Source organism: Trachypithecus francoisi, unplaced genomic scaffold (genome assembly GCF_009764315.1).
Source record: "Trachypithecus francoisi isolate TF-2019V2 unplaced genomic scaffold, Tfra_2.0 Lachesis_group2, whole genome shotgun sequence".
Classification (NCBI taxonomy): Eukaryota; Metazoa; Chordata; class Mammalia; order Primates; family Cercopithecidae; genus Trachypithecus; species Trachypithecus francoisi.
The window spans coordinates 157,707,130-157,724,899 of record NW_022681465.1 but is presented as its reverse complement, the minus strand read 5'-3'; the positions used below and the strand labels follow the sequence as shown (position 1 = coordinate 157,724,899).

Below are 17,770 nucleotides of genomic sequence, written 5' to 3'. Positions count from 1 at the left end.
GAAAAAAAAAAGTTAATGAATGATTTGTGAGACTTTTAATAAAGATTAAGGAGTTACAATTAGCTTTATCGTTATCATTCTGTTAAAGCTTCCAAGGTTAACCTTAAACAGCAGCAAAGAGCTGTGGGAATCCAAGGGTTTTGATAGGGCTTCCAGTCCTAAGCAAGAGGTATTTTCAAGGGCTCATTAGAAGGCCTGGGTCTCACCCCAAGTCAGGGAACCACTTCAGAAGCAAAGTGCTGCTCATAAAATTCTTGCCAAGACAGCAGTCAGATCCCCCCCATCCCCAATCAAACCAATAATAGTAATACTTTTTCTTTCTGGCAGTATGGTAAAATAGAAACCACGTAGGTCTCAAGCTCAGCTAGACCTAGAAGCCAATTCTGTCAGCACTTACTAGCCATATGGCTGCGGTAAGTTACTAAACCTTTCTGAACAGGTAAGAAGGGGTTTGGGGGAGGATGAGATGGAACAGCTTACAAAATCACCAGTACACGGCAGGTGCACTTTAAATGGTCACCCCTCCCTCATCCATCTCTGGAGGTCATCTCTTTAGACTGCACCACTATAAACTGGTACCCTCACTCCCACCCCAGAATGGACATCTGGACTTTGACCATCAAGCTTCAGAGAACAATTTCACCCTCCCAAGAAAAACCCCACTTAGGTACCAGGCAAAGTGCTAATGAGCACTATGCACCCTGTGCCAGTTGCTACTTTACACATACCACATGTATATGTACATACATACATATATGTATATGTGCACACATGGCCTCAGCAACCCTCCAACCATCCCATTCTACCCAAAAGGAAAAAGAGATCTAGGGAGATGAATTCACTTGCCCACATCACACAACTTCCAAAATGCAAAGCCAGCATTAGAACCTAAGTATTTAACCATTTTGTTACACACTCCAAGTCTGCAACACCTGTTTCCAGACTCTGAACTTGGGTAGGGAAAAATCCCACCAATTGACCACTGAGAGCCACAGCCAGGTCTAACTGGGAGGTAATACCCAGACCATCCTCTTGCCAGACAATTATCCTCAGACTTTGTGAATGAAGGCCAAGGAAGAAATGTTGCAGTGACTCTGACCTCGTATTTCTTTCTTGTTGCAAAAACTGCTTATTTCAGCATCCATCATCTCCCTCTTTGTTGGGTAGACAATCCGCCCTGTCAGAGGATTTGTGCTGTTATTATGAGTTTGTTTATTATTAGATTTATTTCTCCTATAAGCAAATGTGTTCACAACATTCCATCGGGGAATCTTCTTAATTGTCACATAAATGTCATCTTATGTAAATGGAATATTTATCTTCCCATGGAAGGGGTGGAGGGTAAGGAAGAATAAACAATCTTCAGTCTTGGAGAGGGAAGGCGACTCTGGCGTCCATTCACAACTCACCCACGTGCCTTCAAAGCCAAAGGTGAGCTGAAAAATTATTGGATAATCTTTGAGGGGCAGCCGAGCATGAGGGGGAAGAAAAAGTTGGCCACGATGCTTTGGGGATGTTGGGCCAGGCTCCCCACAACCGTCTCCGGAGGCCAGACCACCCCCTCCCCAGTCAGAGGCATTCCGAGGAGGTTGAAGCCTGACCCCCGATTCCTCCCCGACCAGGAGGCCAGTCCTTCTCCTTCCTCGAGAGAAGGTGAGCTCGGCGGGCGCAGCGGGTTGGGTGGGTGTGGCCCGCGGCTCCGGGAACAGACCCAAGGCCCCGCCACCGCCGGCTAGCAGCCCGAGAGCCCGCCCGCCTGGCGAGCGCAGGCTCTTCTTCCAGAAACTGCGAGGATCCGAGCGCACTGTTTGTGCACCACAAGGTCAAGTCGGGAAGTGGAGCCGGAGGAGGAGGGGCGAGGAGACGAAGGGTGGGGAGAGGGGCGCCCCGCTTCCTCGCCATGTGCCAGCCTTTGGAAGTTACCCCTCGGTTTTTAACCCTTTCGGGGTAATGGGAAGGAAGAGCAAGGAGGAAGGGGTCGCCCTGGGGCAAAATCCTACTGGGGCCAGGATGTGCAACCAGCCACCCACCCACCCATCACTGCCTTCTCCACCCCCCGGAAATGCGGGGCAGCGCTAGGCGCCAGGAGGCACTCGGGAGGGGGGAGGGGGCGACGAGCCCAATGGGGACCCTCTCTACGGACCGCCCCTCTTTTCTTGAGGTCGCCTACAATTTCAAGTTCCCCCGCCCGGAATGTTAGTTTTCCATCTGGAGTGGGTGCGGGGAGGAGGGCCGCGCCCCCTCCCCAAGACTCGCGTGCGCCCCTCCACTCCCCTCCTGCCAGCACTTTCTGCTCACTTCTGGCGCTGCAAAACGCCACGCGATTTATTCGATTCGAATTTTAAAACCAGCGATTCAGAAGCAGGGCCTAGGGCGAGGGTCTTCCAGCGCTGGAGGGCCCCGGGGGGCGGGGTGCTCAGTGCAAACCTCGTTCCCTCCGCGAGTGTCGCCTCCAGGCTGTTATTTGCAAAGAAACGTCTTTTTGACGCAGGGAGAAATGGCAAATTTTAAGTACGTCATTAATATGGCGCCAAAAGATTTTTTTAAGTATAAGCTTGCTTTTTTTTTTTTTTTAAGGTTGCGGGGGGCGCCGCCCGGGTCTGGGGCGCGTAGGGGGCGGGGTGTGAGCAGAAAGTGTGAGTGAAAGAGTGGAGGGGCGGGGTATGTGTGTGAGTGTGTGAAGTGTGAGCAGACCTGATGGGACTTGCACGGGCGCAGCCGCCGCTCGGGCCCGGCCCTGGGGACAGGGCGGGCTGGGGGCGCCCCAGAGTCCATAGGGAGTCCGGGCCCAGGGTGCCGGCTGGCGTGGTGGTGGGGGCGGTGAGGCAGGTCACCCTCCCCCCACAGGGCCCGCAACGCTACCTGGACTCCCCGCCGGAGCCAAACAACTGGGCGGGGGGTTGGGGGGGCGGCGACGGGGGTGTCGGGAACGGAGATCTGAGTGAATAAGAAAAAAGTGGCTACTCCCCCTCCCTCGCTCCTCCTGCCCGCCCCCACCCCACCCCCACCCCAACACATTTTTTTTTTTTCTAAAGAGATCACAAGGAAGTCTTGGTTTAAAAAGAAACAGAAACATACACAGGGGGTTGGTGAATGGTGCCGACCGCGGCCATCGCAGTTGGAGGCTATATTTTGGGGGGGTGAGTAGCGTCCATGGAGTTACTTTGCGCCCACTCCTAGCGGCACCGGCTCAGGTCCGGCGGGCCGACAATCCCCGGCGGGGGGCGTGGGGCCGGGGACGCTGCGGGCCCGGCCGCCTCCCTCGCCGCGACCCCGGATGGATGCGCGCCCCCCGCCCTCCCGCGCCGGCCCCAGGAGCTCCCGGCTTCGGGAGCATCCTTCCCGCGCCGGTCCCTGCAGCGGCGCGTAGCCGAGGGCAGCGCCAGTCGGGGGGCACCGCGAAGCAAGGTAAGATTCAGCCCCCGGCGGATGGGCCCTGCGCATCTCCACGACGTTATTTGGTGTTTTTGCAACAGATCTGCCAGCGCTCTTCGCTCCCTCGCTCTCTCTTGCTCGCTCGCTCCCTCTCTCTCCTGCTGGCTGCCTGTTCTAGGAAGCCAGCGCGGAGGGGGGGGGGGGGGATGCACAGCACAGGGGAGAGAGATTGCGCATGTTGGTCAGTCGTGTTTTAAAGAGTACAGTGCGGGGAGGCTGAGAGGGGCGCATGCAACAACAACTTTTGGAAGGGTGAGCTTGGCGACCTTCTTTATTAATGACTGCGGCAAAGCGCCCCCGGGCCGGCGAGGGGGCGCGGGCGGGCAGGGGCGCGTCAGGGCTGCAACTTGCCCCGCGGGCTCCGGTCGGGCGTAGGGGCTGCGGCGGGAGATGGATACGGTGGGGAGGTCGAGCGGCCGGGGCGGGGGCTCTGAGAACCTGGAGCTATCTGCCCTCCTGTCTCCCCGAGTTTCATTTTGTTGATACGCAGCACGTCCGGGCGCCGAACCGGGCTGAGCCGGTGCACATGACCTCGCGCTGGGCTCACGTGCAGCCGGTCCGGTCCCAGACACCTTCCGGGGGCCACCGCCTCCGCCCTGTCGCCCCCTCTCCCGGCCCGGTGCACGCGGGCGCTGCACGCGGGGGCAGCATGCTCGGCTCCTGGGGTTGGAGGCTCTGCACAAATTAGACAGTTTTTTTGGAGGGGCGGGGGACACCCTTTACAGGTGAGTGTGGAGGGTGCGGAGCCTCGGCGCCAGGGGTGAGGACTGGGGTCGGGGGCAGCCTCCACCTCCGGGGCCGCGCGGGAGTCCAGCTGGGGAGAGGCGCTGGGAGAGTGGAAATGTACCGGCGGCTGCCGGAGCGGCGGGTGCGCGCCCGCGGGGCGACGGCAGGGGGCGTGGCCCTTGTTTACCTTCTCCCAACTCTGCCGGTTCGCGTCCCGCTTCAGGGACGGATCCGCAGTCCCCTGCCCTCTGCCTCGGGCCCTGCACCCTGGGTGGTACCAGGAAGATGCCGGTTCGTGGCGGACCCCGTTTGGGACGCACACACCTGACTCTCAAATGAGTGACATTGCAGCCCCCGCCCCCACCAAGCGCTGCTGCAGTCCCTTTGCCGGATCCCCGGCCCCGCCCCGCCCCCGGCAGTGGCATCTTCCCGGCCTCACCTCCTTCCTCCCTCTCCCTCCCTTCTTCCCACCCACTCGCCTGCGCCTGCGGAGCGGCGCCCGCCCGCCTCTTCCCCGACTGGGTGCAGACTTGTGGCTCCCCATGGTTTCTTCCCGCCCATCCCTGGGTCCTGAGACACCCTCTCCTCTCGGCGAAGGGATGAGGGGTCAACTTGGCGATTCGCAGCTGTTCTGCCGGAGGATGGGGATGCCTGCGAGACAGCCAGGAAGGCTTCACTGTAGCTTCCAGAGGCCCAGCCCTGTCCCCTACTACACACAGCTACCCACCCCACCCGCCCCAGGGCTCGGCTGCCCTTCCCGGCGTCTCTTAAACCCCTCCCCCGACTTGGGTGTCAAGCCCACCCACCTCCCGGCGCCGCCCCCGGTCCGAACAGCCTCTTGCCCTTCCTTCGCCTGGGCCGGAGCCCCCCGCAGCCTCCTCCGGCTCCTCCTCCCGGCTCCCGCGGTCGGAATCACGCCGGCGCGCCTCCAGCCTGCGCTCCCGCGGACTGCCTCCAGGGGCGGGCTGGAGGCGCGCGCAACTCTCCTCCCAATCCCCTCAGCCGCTGCTGCTGGCCTGGGCACTTCTTTACCAGCTTGGCTGCTGGTCTCTTGCTGGAGGCTGGGGGAGGTGAAGAGTCACTGGGTGTCTTTGCCCTATGCCGAAGGCACACTGCGGCAGGCGATTCTGGTCTACAGATTTCCAAACCTCGCCACTGCGTCTAGCACCCCTGGCTCATCTTCTGCAGGATCCTGAGGCACAAAGTTTTATCCCTGGTCAGAGTTTGTAGGGGGTCATCGAGAGGTGTCATGTTTCCATTCAGAGCGGTTCCAAAGCGGCTAGGAAGGGGCTGAGTGGGACCTGACCCTTGAGCTCTGATCCCAGACAGGCTGTCCGGTGAACATTTATGTCTGCAAACTGAGTCCTGGGTCTGGGAGGTGGTAGAGTCGCCTGGCCCCTCCTCTCGGAGTGGCATTAACTCCCTCCCTTCACTGGTAACATTCCCAGTAGGACATTTGGCAAAAGGACTGAGCATGGAGCTGCCAACCGGGCCTGGCTTTGTTTCCTGGGTTCCCAGGCTTCTCCCCTACTCTGACTTTCTTTCTCACCTTAGGGCCCCAGATGAACGCACCATCCGTCTTGTCCCATCTTCCTTAGACGGGTTGGGACTCGCAGAGCCATCTAACAAGCAGAGGAGGAAAATAACAACAGAATAACTGTAAGGGGAAGGAATGAGTACTAAAGCTGGCCCAGGCAGGGAGGAGGGCTTTCATGTTTAAGAGATGCTATTTGCTTTTTGGGTCACAGGCTGCAAAAACAGGCTTTGATCCGAAGTGGGCGAATAATTTATTGAGCAAGTTTGCATGGTAGGGGAAAAAAGGGATGTTTGTTTGATCTGGAGCCCACTAGGTTGTCCCAAGTGCTGTTGGCTGTTGTTTTGAGTGGAAAAGCATTTGGTTCTGCAGCAAATGCCTCACAGAGGGAAGTCCTCGCCCCAGGCAGCAGGACTTGCAGTGAATGTTGGTTTTGAAACTGTTTGGCCAAGGGTCCCCCCCAGCGCTTTTGGAGGTGAAATGTTTAAGGATAGAGTTGTTTGGGCTCAGGATGCAGCAAATGTTTCCAGAATGTTTTCCCGTCCAAAATGCTTTTCCTTTCCCTAAATTGCCTGGCTAAAGAGCCAGTATCAGTGGTCCAAGAGGTTGTCAGAAATCTCCACTTAGCTTTCATTGACTGGTGAGGTGGGACTGTCAGTCCCCAGGCCCTAGATGCACCACAGAGTATTGAAGTTAGGCCTTGGACACTGACCCCCACATCCTTGAGGGTGGGAGGCAGCATATTCTGGCTCTTACCTAGTGCTCCTCTTAACAGGAAGGCAGTTGTCTTATGCTCACCACACAGGTAAGAGGCTTCTAGTCCAAATTCTTCATAGCACATGCAGCAGGCTCTTTGGGACCTCACAGTTCTCCCTTTAGGTTCTCTGATGGGGAGGCCAGGTCAGAGTTGGGGAGCGGGATACCCTTGGCTTGCCCTGTCCTCCAGATAGTACCCTTACCATGTGGCTCAAAAGCTTACAGTTATAGGTCCGCTCAAAGCTCCTTTCAGACAGCCCATAGGAATCTGGAATACCCACACCCTGGAACTTGTAGGCCTGTGCACTTTAGCCCACTGGGGATGGGGTACACATTCTGGAGCCAGACAGCCTAGGTTTGAATCCTGGCTCTGCAGTTACCAACTGTCATAATGTCTCTATACCTCAGTTCCTTCTGTTACAAGGAGCACTTTCTGCAAATGGGATTAATAACAGTACCTATCTTATGGTGGATGTATAGAATAAGTGATTACCTAAAAAAGACTAAGCCCAAAGCAGGCATGCGATAAGCACGTCATTAGTATTAGTCATCCTTATTATACCTGGGGAGGGCCCCGATGCAGCTTTTTTTTTTTTTTTTTTTTGAGACGAAGTCTCTCTCTGTCGCCCAGGCTGGAGTGCAGTGGCCGTATCCTGGCTCACTGCAAGCTCCGTCTCCCGGGTTCACGCCATTCTCCTGCCTCAGCCTCCCGGGTAGCTGGGATTACAGGCGCCCGATGCAGCTTTGACCTTTGATCTCTCACCTTTAGGCTAGGCCAGAGAACCAGCTCCCTTCTCTGCAGAAGGGATCAGAAGGATCCTGCAGGTGCCAATGCGCAGCCGATATGGGAGCGAGTGGACAGAGCTCTGCCCTTTCTGGGGCAAAGAGTAGGGTGAGAAGGTTCTGAAGAACAAAGTAGACAGAGTCTTTTCATTCTCCCACCATCCCATCCCCTTGGTACGTCCCCAGAACTGGTCTGGAGGGTGGATGTGGGCAGCATCTTCAAGGGGAGCTGGGTCCCCTCTGGGACACTTGAAGTTGCAGACAGGCAGTGGCGGGTGTTGGAAGAGGGTTCAGGCTCCTCTAGAGTTGGAGAAGCAGGTCCAGGAAGCTGACTGGAGGATCCCAGGCAGCAGCCCTCTACTCTGTGTACAAAATCATTTTTGTAACTGCAATTACTGTCCCTGAGAAGGCATTAAAGTTAATGAGAGATACGAAAGAGTGGGGCTGTGACCCCTGTTTAAAGCGGTTTAAGAGTGTGCAGCTCTTGTTTTCTGAATGTCTGGCCTTCGCAACACAAGGAGGCTCTGAGGACAGGTTTTCCAGCCGAAATATCATTAAATTGTATTAGCATCTTATTACACACACGCCTTAGTGGTCTGCCTCAGACAGGGAGAGTTTTTGTTTCTCTTTGAAAGATTGTGTCTGGAATGGTAAATTGCCTGCTTGAAAGCCCTTTTTTCCCCTTTTTTTAAGGAGGAGGACGAAATCCTGCTGTGTGGTGGCGGGCAGGCCAGGCCTGGTGGCCCCTGGAGAGGAGAGGCTGGAGGCCAGGTTGGGGTGTTTTAACTGCCCAGGGAGTGGCTGTAGTGGCAGGCCTGAAAGGCCCACTGTTCCCAGGGTCAGCTGGAAGGGCGTTAATGGAGGCCCAGGGTGTTTATTTGAGTTTATTTGCAGAGAGGTCTTTAAAGGGGGCTGGCATTGGGCATTGGTGTTTTAAGTCCAGACCTGAGGCCCCCACTAAGACCAGTCACTAGTGCTGCCAAGAAAACATCTGCCACCAAATTGCTGCCCTATTACTGAGTTGACATTGATCATTAGCCAGGAGCCCAACCAAATAAAGCCTCCTGGAAAATGTGTGAGGTTAAGACGGGGAAGGCAGGCTGTGAAAACAAGGGCAAAATCTTGGGCTAGGGTGTTTGTTCCTGCAAGCCACAGGCAGGCCAGCTGGACTGTGTGGTCCCAACACTTCTTGGGGGAGGGAGCGAGAGCACACTCAGCACTCCCTAGTATGTCTCTGGGGTCCTGACCGGGGTCTAGATGGAATGCTTACTCTTCATGGAATATACATGCCCAAGGTGAATGACATGCAACAAGTAGCTCAACAAGCACAGCTGGGATGGGTGTTCCATGGAAACTGGGTGGTGAATTTCTTCAGATACTCTGATGAGCATAGACTGACATGGGCCACACTGAAGCTTAAACCTGAAGGTTGAAAAGTCAGACATGCATAGACCACATAGAAGAATATTCCAGGCAGAGTGGAGTACAGCATGTGCACAGGTCTCGAAGTATGGAATCTTTGGCTTGTTCAAGGGAATGAAAGGAGCCCAGCATGGCTAGAAGGTGGTGAGGAAGGGGATGGTGGTGAATATGAACTTGTCCAGGTGGTGGGGGCCAGACTGTGTAGGGTCGTGTGGTCAGGAGCTTAGGATTTGTCCTTTGACCTATGAAGCCTTTGAAAGATTTTCAGTAGGGGCATGATGTGATCTGATTTATGCCTTTTAAAATTTTTATTTTGTTCTAATTTTTTTTAGAGATGGGGTCTTGCTGTGTTGCCCGGGCTTGCCTTGAACTCCTGGACCCAAGTGATCCTCTTGCCTCCACCTCCCAAGTAGCTGGAATTATAGGCGCATATCACCATGCCCAGCTTCTGATTTATACCTTTTTTTTGAGACAGAGTCCCACTCTGTTGTCCAGGCTGGAGGGCAATGGCACAATCTCAGCTCATTGCAGCCTCTGTCTCCCAGGTTCAAGCAATTCTCTTGCCTCAGCCTCCAGAGTAGCTGAGATTACAGGCTTCCACCACTACGCCTGGTTAATTTTTGTATTTTTAGTAGAGACGGGGTTTCATCACATTGGCCAGGCTGGTCTTGAACTCCTGACCTCTCAAGTGATCCACCCGCTTCGGTCTCCCAAAGTGCTGGGAATACAAGGATGAGCCATTGCACCTGGCTTTTTTTTTCTGTTTTTTTTTTTTTTTGAGACAGGGTGTCACTCTGTCACCCAGGCTGGAGTGCAGTAGCATAATCACAGCTCACTGCAACCTCAACCTCCTGGCTTCCACTTCAGCCCCTTCAGTAGCTGGGACCACAGGCACACGCCACCATGCCCAGCTAACTTTTGTTGTATTTTTTGTGGAGTTAGGGATTTGCCATATTGCACAGACTGATCTTGAACTCCTAGGCTCAAGTGATCCGCCTGCTTTGGCCTCCCTAAGTGCTGGGATTACAGGTGTGAGTCACCACACCCGGACTGATTTACGCTTTTTAAACATCACTCTGGTAGCTGTGTGGAGCCTGGACATGGGTGAATTGATAGTGGAAGCTGGGAGATGAACAAGTGGTTCAGGCAAGAGATGAGATTGGTTTGGACCAGTATGGTGACAGTAGGAAGAAAGTGGGTGTGTTCTGGAGGCAGAGCCTAGTGGACTTGGTGGGGCTGAGGATGCACAGAGAGGCTGTGGGCTTCTGCTTCATTGAGGAGACTCTACGACACCCACACTTTGTTTTTTTTTTTGTTTTTTTTTTTTTTTTTTGTTTTTTTTTTTTTTTTTTTTTTGAGACGGAGTCTTGCTCTGTCACCCAGGCTGGAGTGCAGTGGCCAGATCTCAGCTCACTGCAAGCTCCGCCTCCTGGGTTTACGCCATTCTCTTGCCTCAGCCTCCCAAGTAGCTGGGACTACAGGCGCCCGCCACCTCGCCCGGCTAGTTTTTGTATTTTTTTAGTAGAGACGGGGTTTCACCGTGTTAGCCAGGATGGTCTCGATCTCCTGACCTCGTGATCCACCCGTCTCGGCCTCCCAAAGTGCTGGGATTACAGGCTTGAGCCACCACGCCCGGCCGACACCCACACTTTGAAGGGGAGCTTCCTACATGTGTCTCCATGCTGGGGGTTGCATGAGAGGTGCCAATAGACTAGTGCAAATGGCAGGAAAAGGAGATCCTTTCTTTCCTAGAGTCTCCTTTATAGGTAGGATTTCAGGAGCACTTTCTGTTCTTGAAAGCAAGTGCCTTGTGACACTGAAATCTCCCACAGCAGACCTTGCTTTGGGGGAGATGGGGGAAGCCAGTGGAGAGGAAAAACCAGAGGCCAAGATCACATCTAAGCATCTCCACCCCCACGTGTGTTTGCAGTCCTGGATTTCAGCTTTGGGAGAGGAGTCCTCCCTGTCCCTCTTGCTGAGTTTGCAAGGAGGGTGATCCACGGGGCAAAAAACTGACACAGTGCGGTCCCAGGCCTCATTAGCCACTGTGACAGTGGGAGCTCGCTGGAGTAAGGAGGCCTTCGGAAGACTTGGTTTAAAGGAAAGAAGCTGCACTCACAAAACAGTGGCTTCCCTCTCAAGCCTAATTATTATAACAATTGAGCCACCACAGAATCTGCTCCCTTAATAATAGCCTCCCATGGGACAACCCTGACCCAGAATAATCCCTAGGCACTCTGGGGTGTTCCGTGGAGGACAGGGTTGGATGGGGAATTGGCTTGGTGCAGGGTGTGGGTCCGCATGCTGACATTCAGCTGTTGGTCCCTGGGCAATCAAGGAGTCCTTCCTTACTGTGTAAGGTCCCTGCCTCTTTTTTAGGAGCCCTTCCTCCAGGACTCTCCGACCTGGTCCAAGGCTGCCATGGTGTTACTAACTGGCACCCATATGGATAACTAGCCACTGTGCTGAGGGCTTTATGCTGTTCTTATTTATTCCCACCAGCTAATTCTGGCCCACAGATGTGTTTAGTTTGGCCCTTTCAAAGTGTTGTAAAAATTCTGACTCAGTTGCCAACATTTTAAATTCAGGACATTTGTGTAAAAAGCCAGTTCCAGTTTATGTCCTCTGGGAGGTAAGTCTTTCCCAAGGTCCCTGGTCTGTGAGGAGAGGAGCTAAGATTTGAACCCATCACCCCTGAATCCACAACTCCTGCTTTTAATGCTGTGGGAGATGCTGGCTCGGAAGTGCCTTCTTTGCAGGAAATGAAGAGAAATGGAATTTGCATACAGGATTACAAGAGAAAATGGGTGGGTGCACTTTTAGCACCTCCCCCCCACTCCACCCACCAATGTCAGGACAAAGCTGGGTTGCCCTGAGCTGGGCTGGGCTGGGCTGAGCTGAGGAAGATGTAGGCTAGTATCAGGAGTCAGGATTCTGTCAGTCAGCTTTTGTCACACTCTCTTTTTTTTTTTTTTTTGAGATAGGGTCTCACTCTGTCGCCAAGGCTGGAGTGCAGTGGCACGATCATGGCTCACCTCAGGCTTGACCTCCCTGCCTCAAGCTATCCTCTCAACTCAGCCTCCTGCATAGCTAGGACCTTAGGCATGTGCCACCACAACTGGCTAATATTTAAATTTTTTGTAGAGATGGGTCCCACTATGTTGCCCAGGCTGGTCTCGATCTCCTAGGCTCAAGAGATCCTCCAGCCCTGGCCTCCCAAAGTTCTGGGATTACAGGTATCATGCCCTTGACACGCAGACACTGGAAGGCAGTGAGGGTGGCAGCTGTGGGTTGCTGGGCTGTCTGTGCTCTACTGCGCAGAGGCAGAGAAGTCAGAAGGTCAAGAGCATGATCTCCTGAATCAAATACAGTCACTGACATCTTGCGCAGGTCACTTAACCTCTGAGCTGCAGTTCCCTCCTCTGCGAAAGGGAAGCAGCCATGGTATATGTGTGTAACAAAGGGCTGCTCTAAGGACTCATTGAGGTCCCTGTGGACCCCCTCCTGCTACCATGAGTGCTTAGCAGTCTTAGCCATCCTTGTTCCTGCCTTTGTGCTGCTTGTACCACCAGTGTCCCTTGGAACCTCAGCCTCTGGAGGGCACTTTACCGGCACCTTTGAAGCTGGGTGGCAAGCAGCCGCCTCAGTGAGTCTTCCTGCCATCCTGATCCTGCTGGTGGTGGGCACTGGGGTAGAGAGAAGCTCCCGGCTAAGATCAAGTCCAAGGCAGGAGGGCCATCCTGGTCAGCTGAGAGATCTGGGTGTTCAAACCCACCTTAGAGAGCAGATGCTCCCTAGTCTCTGCAGGGCTGCAGTAAGATGGTGGCATCCCAAGGCTCAGCAGGAATGGACTGGGGTTGGGGGCAGCGGGAGTTAGGTGCAGAGGGGCTGGGCAACGGGGCTTTCTCTCTACTGACACAGACTCCTCCCTATCCTTCGCTGTGGGGAGTCAGTCAGGGAACATAGGGGAGCGTGCTCTGAACCCTGAGCCCCCGACGTGTTCCCACATTAGGAGTCAGCCACAGGCGAGCTGTAAGACCCAGAGCAGGTTAACGCACCACCTGCTGTGATCCCCTCTGAGGGGATGAGAGCAGGCTCTGCCACCTGGGACTCATGAGGATTATAGGAAACAGTGGTGGGAAAACACTTCCAGCAGCCAGGAGCTGATGGAGGGTACAAAGGCAGCTCAGCATGCGCCTGGGGATCAGACCTTATGGATTCAGTCCCATCTTAGCCACTTACCAGCAGGACAGGGTACTGGCCTCACTTGTAAATGGAGCTCACAGCTCACCTGGTTAGAACAGAAGATGGTGTGGATAAGGGAAGACTCTGTGTGAGCTCAGTATGAGGCCTCTATGTGAGAGTTGTCCTTAATACTGTGAAGTTAGATGTTGCAGTTGAGGTAGTTTATTTGTACTTTTATCTGGGAAGGGTGATGGGGAGTAGGAGGGCAGGGTAGCTCAACACAGGACCAGTCACCCTGGGCCTGATGTGTCTCAGGGACTCATTCTGGAGTGTCCCCCACCTCTCTCCTGCTTCTGTACACTGCTGACCACCACTCACAGGACTAGACTAGGCCCTCAGTGTTGTCTGTGCTGGCTTGTCCCTAACTTCCGATAGCACGGTCCTCCTGGAAGAATCAGTCTTTTTTTTTTTTTTTTTTTTTTTTTTGAGACAGAGTCTTGCTCTGTCGCCCAGGCTGGAGTGCAGTGGCCGGATCTCAGCTCACTGCAACCTCCGCCTCCCGGGTTCACGCCATTCTCCTGCCTCAGCCTCCCGAGTAGCTGGGACTACAGGCACCTGCCACCTCGCCCGGCTAATTTTTTGTATTTTTAGTAGAGATGGTGTTTCACCGTGTTAGCCAGGATGATCTCGATCTCCTGACCTCGTGATCCGCCCGTCTCGGCCTCCCAAAGTGCTGGGATTACAGGCTTGAGCCACCGCGCCCAGCCAAGAATCAGTCTTGTTTCCTGTCCTCTACCCTGTTAACATCCCTAGAGGACTTGTGGTTCAGGAGGCCTTTGCAGTGGTGGGCCTGAGTGTCCTTGGGTGGCATCTGGGACTGGGCAGGTCATGGTCACTATTCAGCTTCTGCTTGGTGACACCGCCATGTCCTCTCCCTCTACAACAGCTTTGTTTAGACCCTTGCTTAACCGAGGGCTCTGGGCTCAGGAGGTGGGAGATGCAGCCTTTTAGAATCCCAGGGCCTCTGTGGATGGGTGGAAGAGGGTGGTGCTGGCAGAGAAGAAGGCTAGGGCAGGGCTTTATTCTGTTCTTTCTGCAGTGGAATAAGTGGGGAGGTAGGTTATGGGGTGATTTCCTGAGAGGCTGAGGATTTCCCAAGCCATCTGTGAATATAATGGACTTGCCTTTTGTTGCAGATGGAAGAGAAGAGGCGAAAATACTCCATCAGCAGTGACAACTCTGACACCACTGACAGTAAGGCCTTCCAATTTGGGCTTCTGCAGGGAAAGCATTTGAATAGTGATCAGGCCCACAGGCCCAGATGGGAGGAGGCTGCCCTATGGTCTTAATTTCACTAAGAGGCATGTTGATGAAAGCATAAATCAAGTCAGGTTTCTCCACTCCTGCCCCTCCACTTCTAAAAAAGTCCCTGCACCTTCCATGACCTCCAGGGCCTTGTTCTCCCAGCTGTACTCCCCCTTACCCTCTAGGTCCCAGCTCCATTTGTTTTGCTCTGGTTGGAACAGATTGGCTCCCCTCTGGGCTTCTCTATATATTAAGTCAAGGCCCGTATAAAAGTCTGTATACAACAGATACAAACCCAGTCACCTTTTATCATACTTACTGGATAAGTACCATTTCCCAATCAGTGGTAAGCTCCTTGATAAGAGGTCTCTTGTCTTGCTTACCACTATATCCCCAGCTATGATATGGCACATAGTAGGTGCTCAGTAAATGTTTGCTGAACAAATCAATGAAGATACCCAACCTTCATAGAATCTTGGCAATAGAATCCCAGAGTTAGACTTGTGTGTGGATTGGCGTGTCAATTGGATGTGATGGTTGCGGGAAGGGGTGTGTGGAATGCATTATCAAGCAGCAGAAGAAGTTTAGGGAGCCTCCCCTGAAATTTGGAGAAGAGAAGGGAGGTCTATGCAAAGTGAGGGCTCTGGTACTAGGTCATAAGGCAGCTCTTCTCAGGTGCCCAGAAAGCCAGGCCTGCCTGTGCCTGTTGGAGTAAGGAGTTCCATCTGCTGTGGGTAGGAGGGTTGTGCTGCCAGGAAGATCTCATCTAGCAATGAATGCCTTGCTGGAGGCCCGGGCTAAGGAAGAGGCTGACCTGCCAAGGAGGCCGGGCTTGGAGCTGTGCAAATTTAGACCTGTTTCTTCACACTTATGAGCAAGCGAGATTAGGGGGCTTGCCAAGGCCCCTCCTAGCTCCCAGAGTTCCACAGCCCCCCAAAAGCCTAAGCCTAAGGGTAGATCCACTAGGATGACCAAGGAGGTCTCAGCCCTGTCCCTACCTCCAGGTCTCCTTTGTTGTCCTTTAGGCTCTGTTTGCTCAGCTTGGCTCTGGCATCCCACCTGGCCAGCCCTTCTTCCCTACAGCAGGAGATCACAGCATCTGGCCTTTTGTGGCTACAACATGCTGCCTGTGGCCTGGCTCAGTAGAACCAAAAACCACATCCTCCATTTCTAACTTTATTGTAGGCAGAGGAACCCTTTGAGAGGGCCAGGTACTTGCAAGGCTCCTCACCAGCCCCCTCCATTGTGCCCACCCATGGCAGCTACCCCTATTCAGCCAAAACCATAGTGTCTCCCTATATCTTGCTGCTCCTTTGATTCATAGGGGTAGAGACCACAGCCCTGTCATCCAGCAAGGGCCTTAGACCCTAGTAATTCTAGCTAATGTTTACTGAGGAATCACTGTGTGCCTGGGACTGTGCTCAGACTTTACAGGCATGATACCACTTATTCCTCACAACAGCCCTTTGAAGACAGGTGTTCTCTTGCCCTCATTTTACAGAACAAACTAAAGCTCAGCAAGATTGAATCATTTGCCTGGGGTGACAAGCTAGTAAGTGGCTGGGTTAGAACTCCGCTGGTAGCCTGGATCTGCTTCAGAGCATCTCTCTTCCCATTGCCCTGCTCTGCCTCTGTATACCCACTGCATCATCCCAGAGTATTGGGACAGTACCTAACCTGGGGCAGGGTGAAGAGTGGGCATGAAAGGCTTATTCCAGCTCTCTGTGAGCAGAGTCCCAAAGAGGGCCAGGGACTTGTCTGGGGTCACACATTATACTAATACTGAGCCCCAGTAACAGCCTTTGATTTCTCCAGCCCTTCTGGTTGGCGAGTAGAGGAGGCTTCATGTCCCATTTCGTCAGTGGGGAGACTGAGGCCCAGAGCAAGCATAGTCCACTAGGTGCTCACTGAGGTTTCTCCCTCCTGAACATTCTAGCTGGGGCTTTGCTTAGAGGCTTCCTATTCTTGGGCATGAGTGGGTGGTGCTCCTGGCCCTCCAGGACCCCTAATGGACTGTTCCCTCTCTGCAGGTCATGCGACATCTGCATCCGCATCAAGATGCTCCAAACTGCCCAGCAGCACCAAGTCGGGCTGGCCCCGACAGAACGAAAAGAAGCCCTCCGAGGTGGGTAGTGATGAGCTTCCCAGAGATCCGTGGGGAATGAGAGTGAGCTGCCTTGCGGAGACAGGGGCAGAGCATTTCTCGCAGTGGGCATGGGCAGTGCAGAGGGAGGCCAGCGTGGCCGAGTGGAATGAAGGGGAGTAGGGGCCAGTTTCCCTCAGCCTTCCAGGTTGTTGTGAAGGTGTTCCAATTGATCTGAGCAAGGGGAGAAGCCTTTCAAGGATCTCAGGCAGGGTAATGACACAGCCTGATGTTTTAGTGAAAGTTCCCCCTGGCTGCTGTGAGAGAAGGGAGAGTTGCAGCTGTCCAGCAGGGAAACAGTGGTGGCTTAGAGTTGGGTGGTAGCAGTGGAATGAGAAGCAGTAGGGTTTGTGACATTTTGTAGGCTAAGCCAAGAGTAATAAGGATTTGCTGGAGCATGGATAAGGGATGGGGTCCTCAGAGCCAGTTAGTCATAGGTTCCTTGTACCCATTTCACAGGCATCTGCATTTGAAGCCTTCCTTTGACCTGGGATGTTTGTTACAGCAGGTAGAGGTTTATGGCCTCTGGAACTGAGAAGAGCACTGGGGGTGGGTAGACTCCTGGACACCTGGACCCTCCTTCCTGAGGTCCCTGAAAACTCCCACCCTAGGGCCTTATTGCTCCTTCCTTTAGGTCTTCAGTGCTAATACCACGAGGCATTCATTGCACTGACCACAGAAGAAGCTTTGGCACAGATGGGGCTACAGGAGCATGGAGAGATGGAGGGTCTTAATCCTGGTTCTCTTTTTTTTTTTTTTTTTGGAGACTGAGGCTAGCTGTGTTCCCCAGCCTGGAGTGCAGTGGTGCAATCTCGGCTCACTGCAGCCTCAGCCTCCTGGGTTCAAATGCTCCTCCTGCCTCAGCCTCCTGAGTAGCTGGGATTACAGGTGCGCACACCACACCCTGCTAATTTTTGTATTTTTAGTAGAGACGGGGTTTCACCATGTTGGCCAGGCTGGTCTTGAGCTCCTGACCTCAGGTGATCTGCCTGCCTCAGCCTCCCAAAGTGTTGGGATTACAGGCATGAGCCACTGCACCCGGCCAATCCTGGCTCTTAAGTAGGACACTGTACTACAGCCAAGAAGTAGCCAGGCACTAGGTCTGGATGCTCCTTTTTAACCATTAAAACTAGCCCAGAATTTCTCAGTCCTCTTGTAAATAAGGAAAGTGAGGATGCCAAGGCCATTTAGCCAAAACCTTAAATCCTTGGGGCTCACAGTGCCAAGGGCAGAAAGGCCCAGAGCTTGGTGGCAGGGCCCTCGGCATTGGGGAGGATGTCTTTCCTCCATGCTGGCCCCTCCTCTGTGCTCCCTCACCACAGGTGCAGTCCTGGCTCCACTCTCTTTAGCCAGCCCTTAGAGGGGGGCTTCCGCAGATCCTTGCATCTGAAAAAGGACTCCGCCTTGCCTCTTCCAGGAGCTGCCCTCCCCTAGGACTCTCCCCTGGGGAGGTGGGAGCAGAATTCTTTGAGACCTGATGC

The 17,770-nt window shown here is 53.9% G+C and overlaps 2 protein-coding genes across 12 annotated transcripts in view; one reads left to right on the top strand and one right to left on the bottom strand.

Annotated features, from left to right (window-relative positions):
• Positions 1-1,683: 1,683 nt before the first annotated feature.
• Positions 1,684-17,770, top strand: part of JADE2 (jade family PHD finger 2) — a 58,532-nt gene continuing 42,445 nt past the window's right edge. For 2 of the 11 annotated variants that reach the window (XM_033181195.1, XM_033181194.1), the window contains exons 1-3: positions 3,050-3,408; positions 14,038-14,095; positions 16,177-16,271. In XM_033181195.1, the coding sequence (XP_033037086.1) occupies positions 14,038-14,095; positions 16,177-16,271 (153 nt within the window). In that variant the 5' untranslated portion in view covers positions 3,050-3,408. Of the gene's footprint in view, positions 1,823-3,017; positions 3,409-3,483; positions 3,688-4,043; positions 4,161-7,242; positions 7,409-14,037; positions 14,096-15,647; positions 15,699-16,176; positions 16,272-17,770 lie in introns of those variants that run through there. The other 9 variants (XM_033181193.1, XM_033181186.1, XM_033181196.1 and 6 more) reach the window with 7 other exon arrangements.
• LOC117066122 lies at positions 3,087-10,959 on the bottom strand. The gene is made up of 7 exons (XM_033181571.1): positions 10,893-10,959; positions 7,413-7,534; positions 7,236-7,326; positions 6,655-6,719; positions 4,968-5,126; positions 4,641-4,812; positions 3,087-4,110 (listed from the first exon to the last, which is right to left on the bottom strand). Exons 1-7 carry the CDS (start codon positions 10,957-10,959, stop codon positions 3,770-3,772), a joined length of 1,017 nt encoding a protein of 338 aa, XP_033037462.1. The 3' UTR covers positions 3,087-3,769.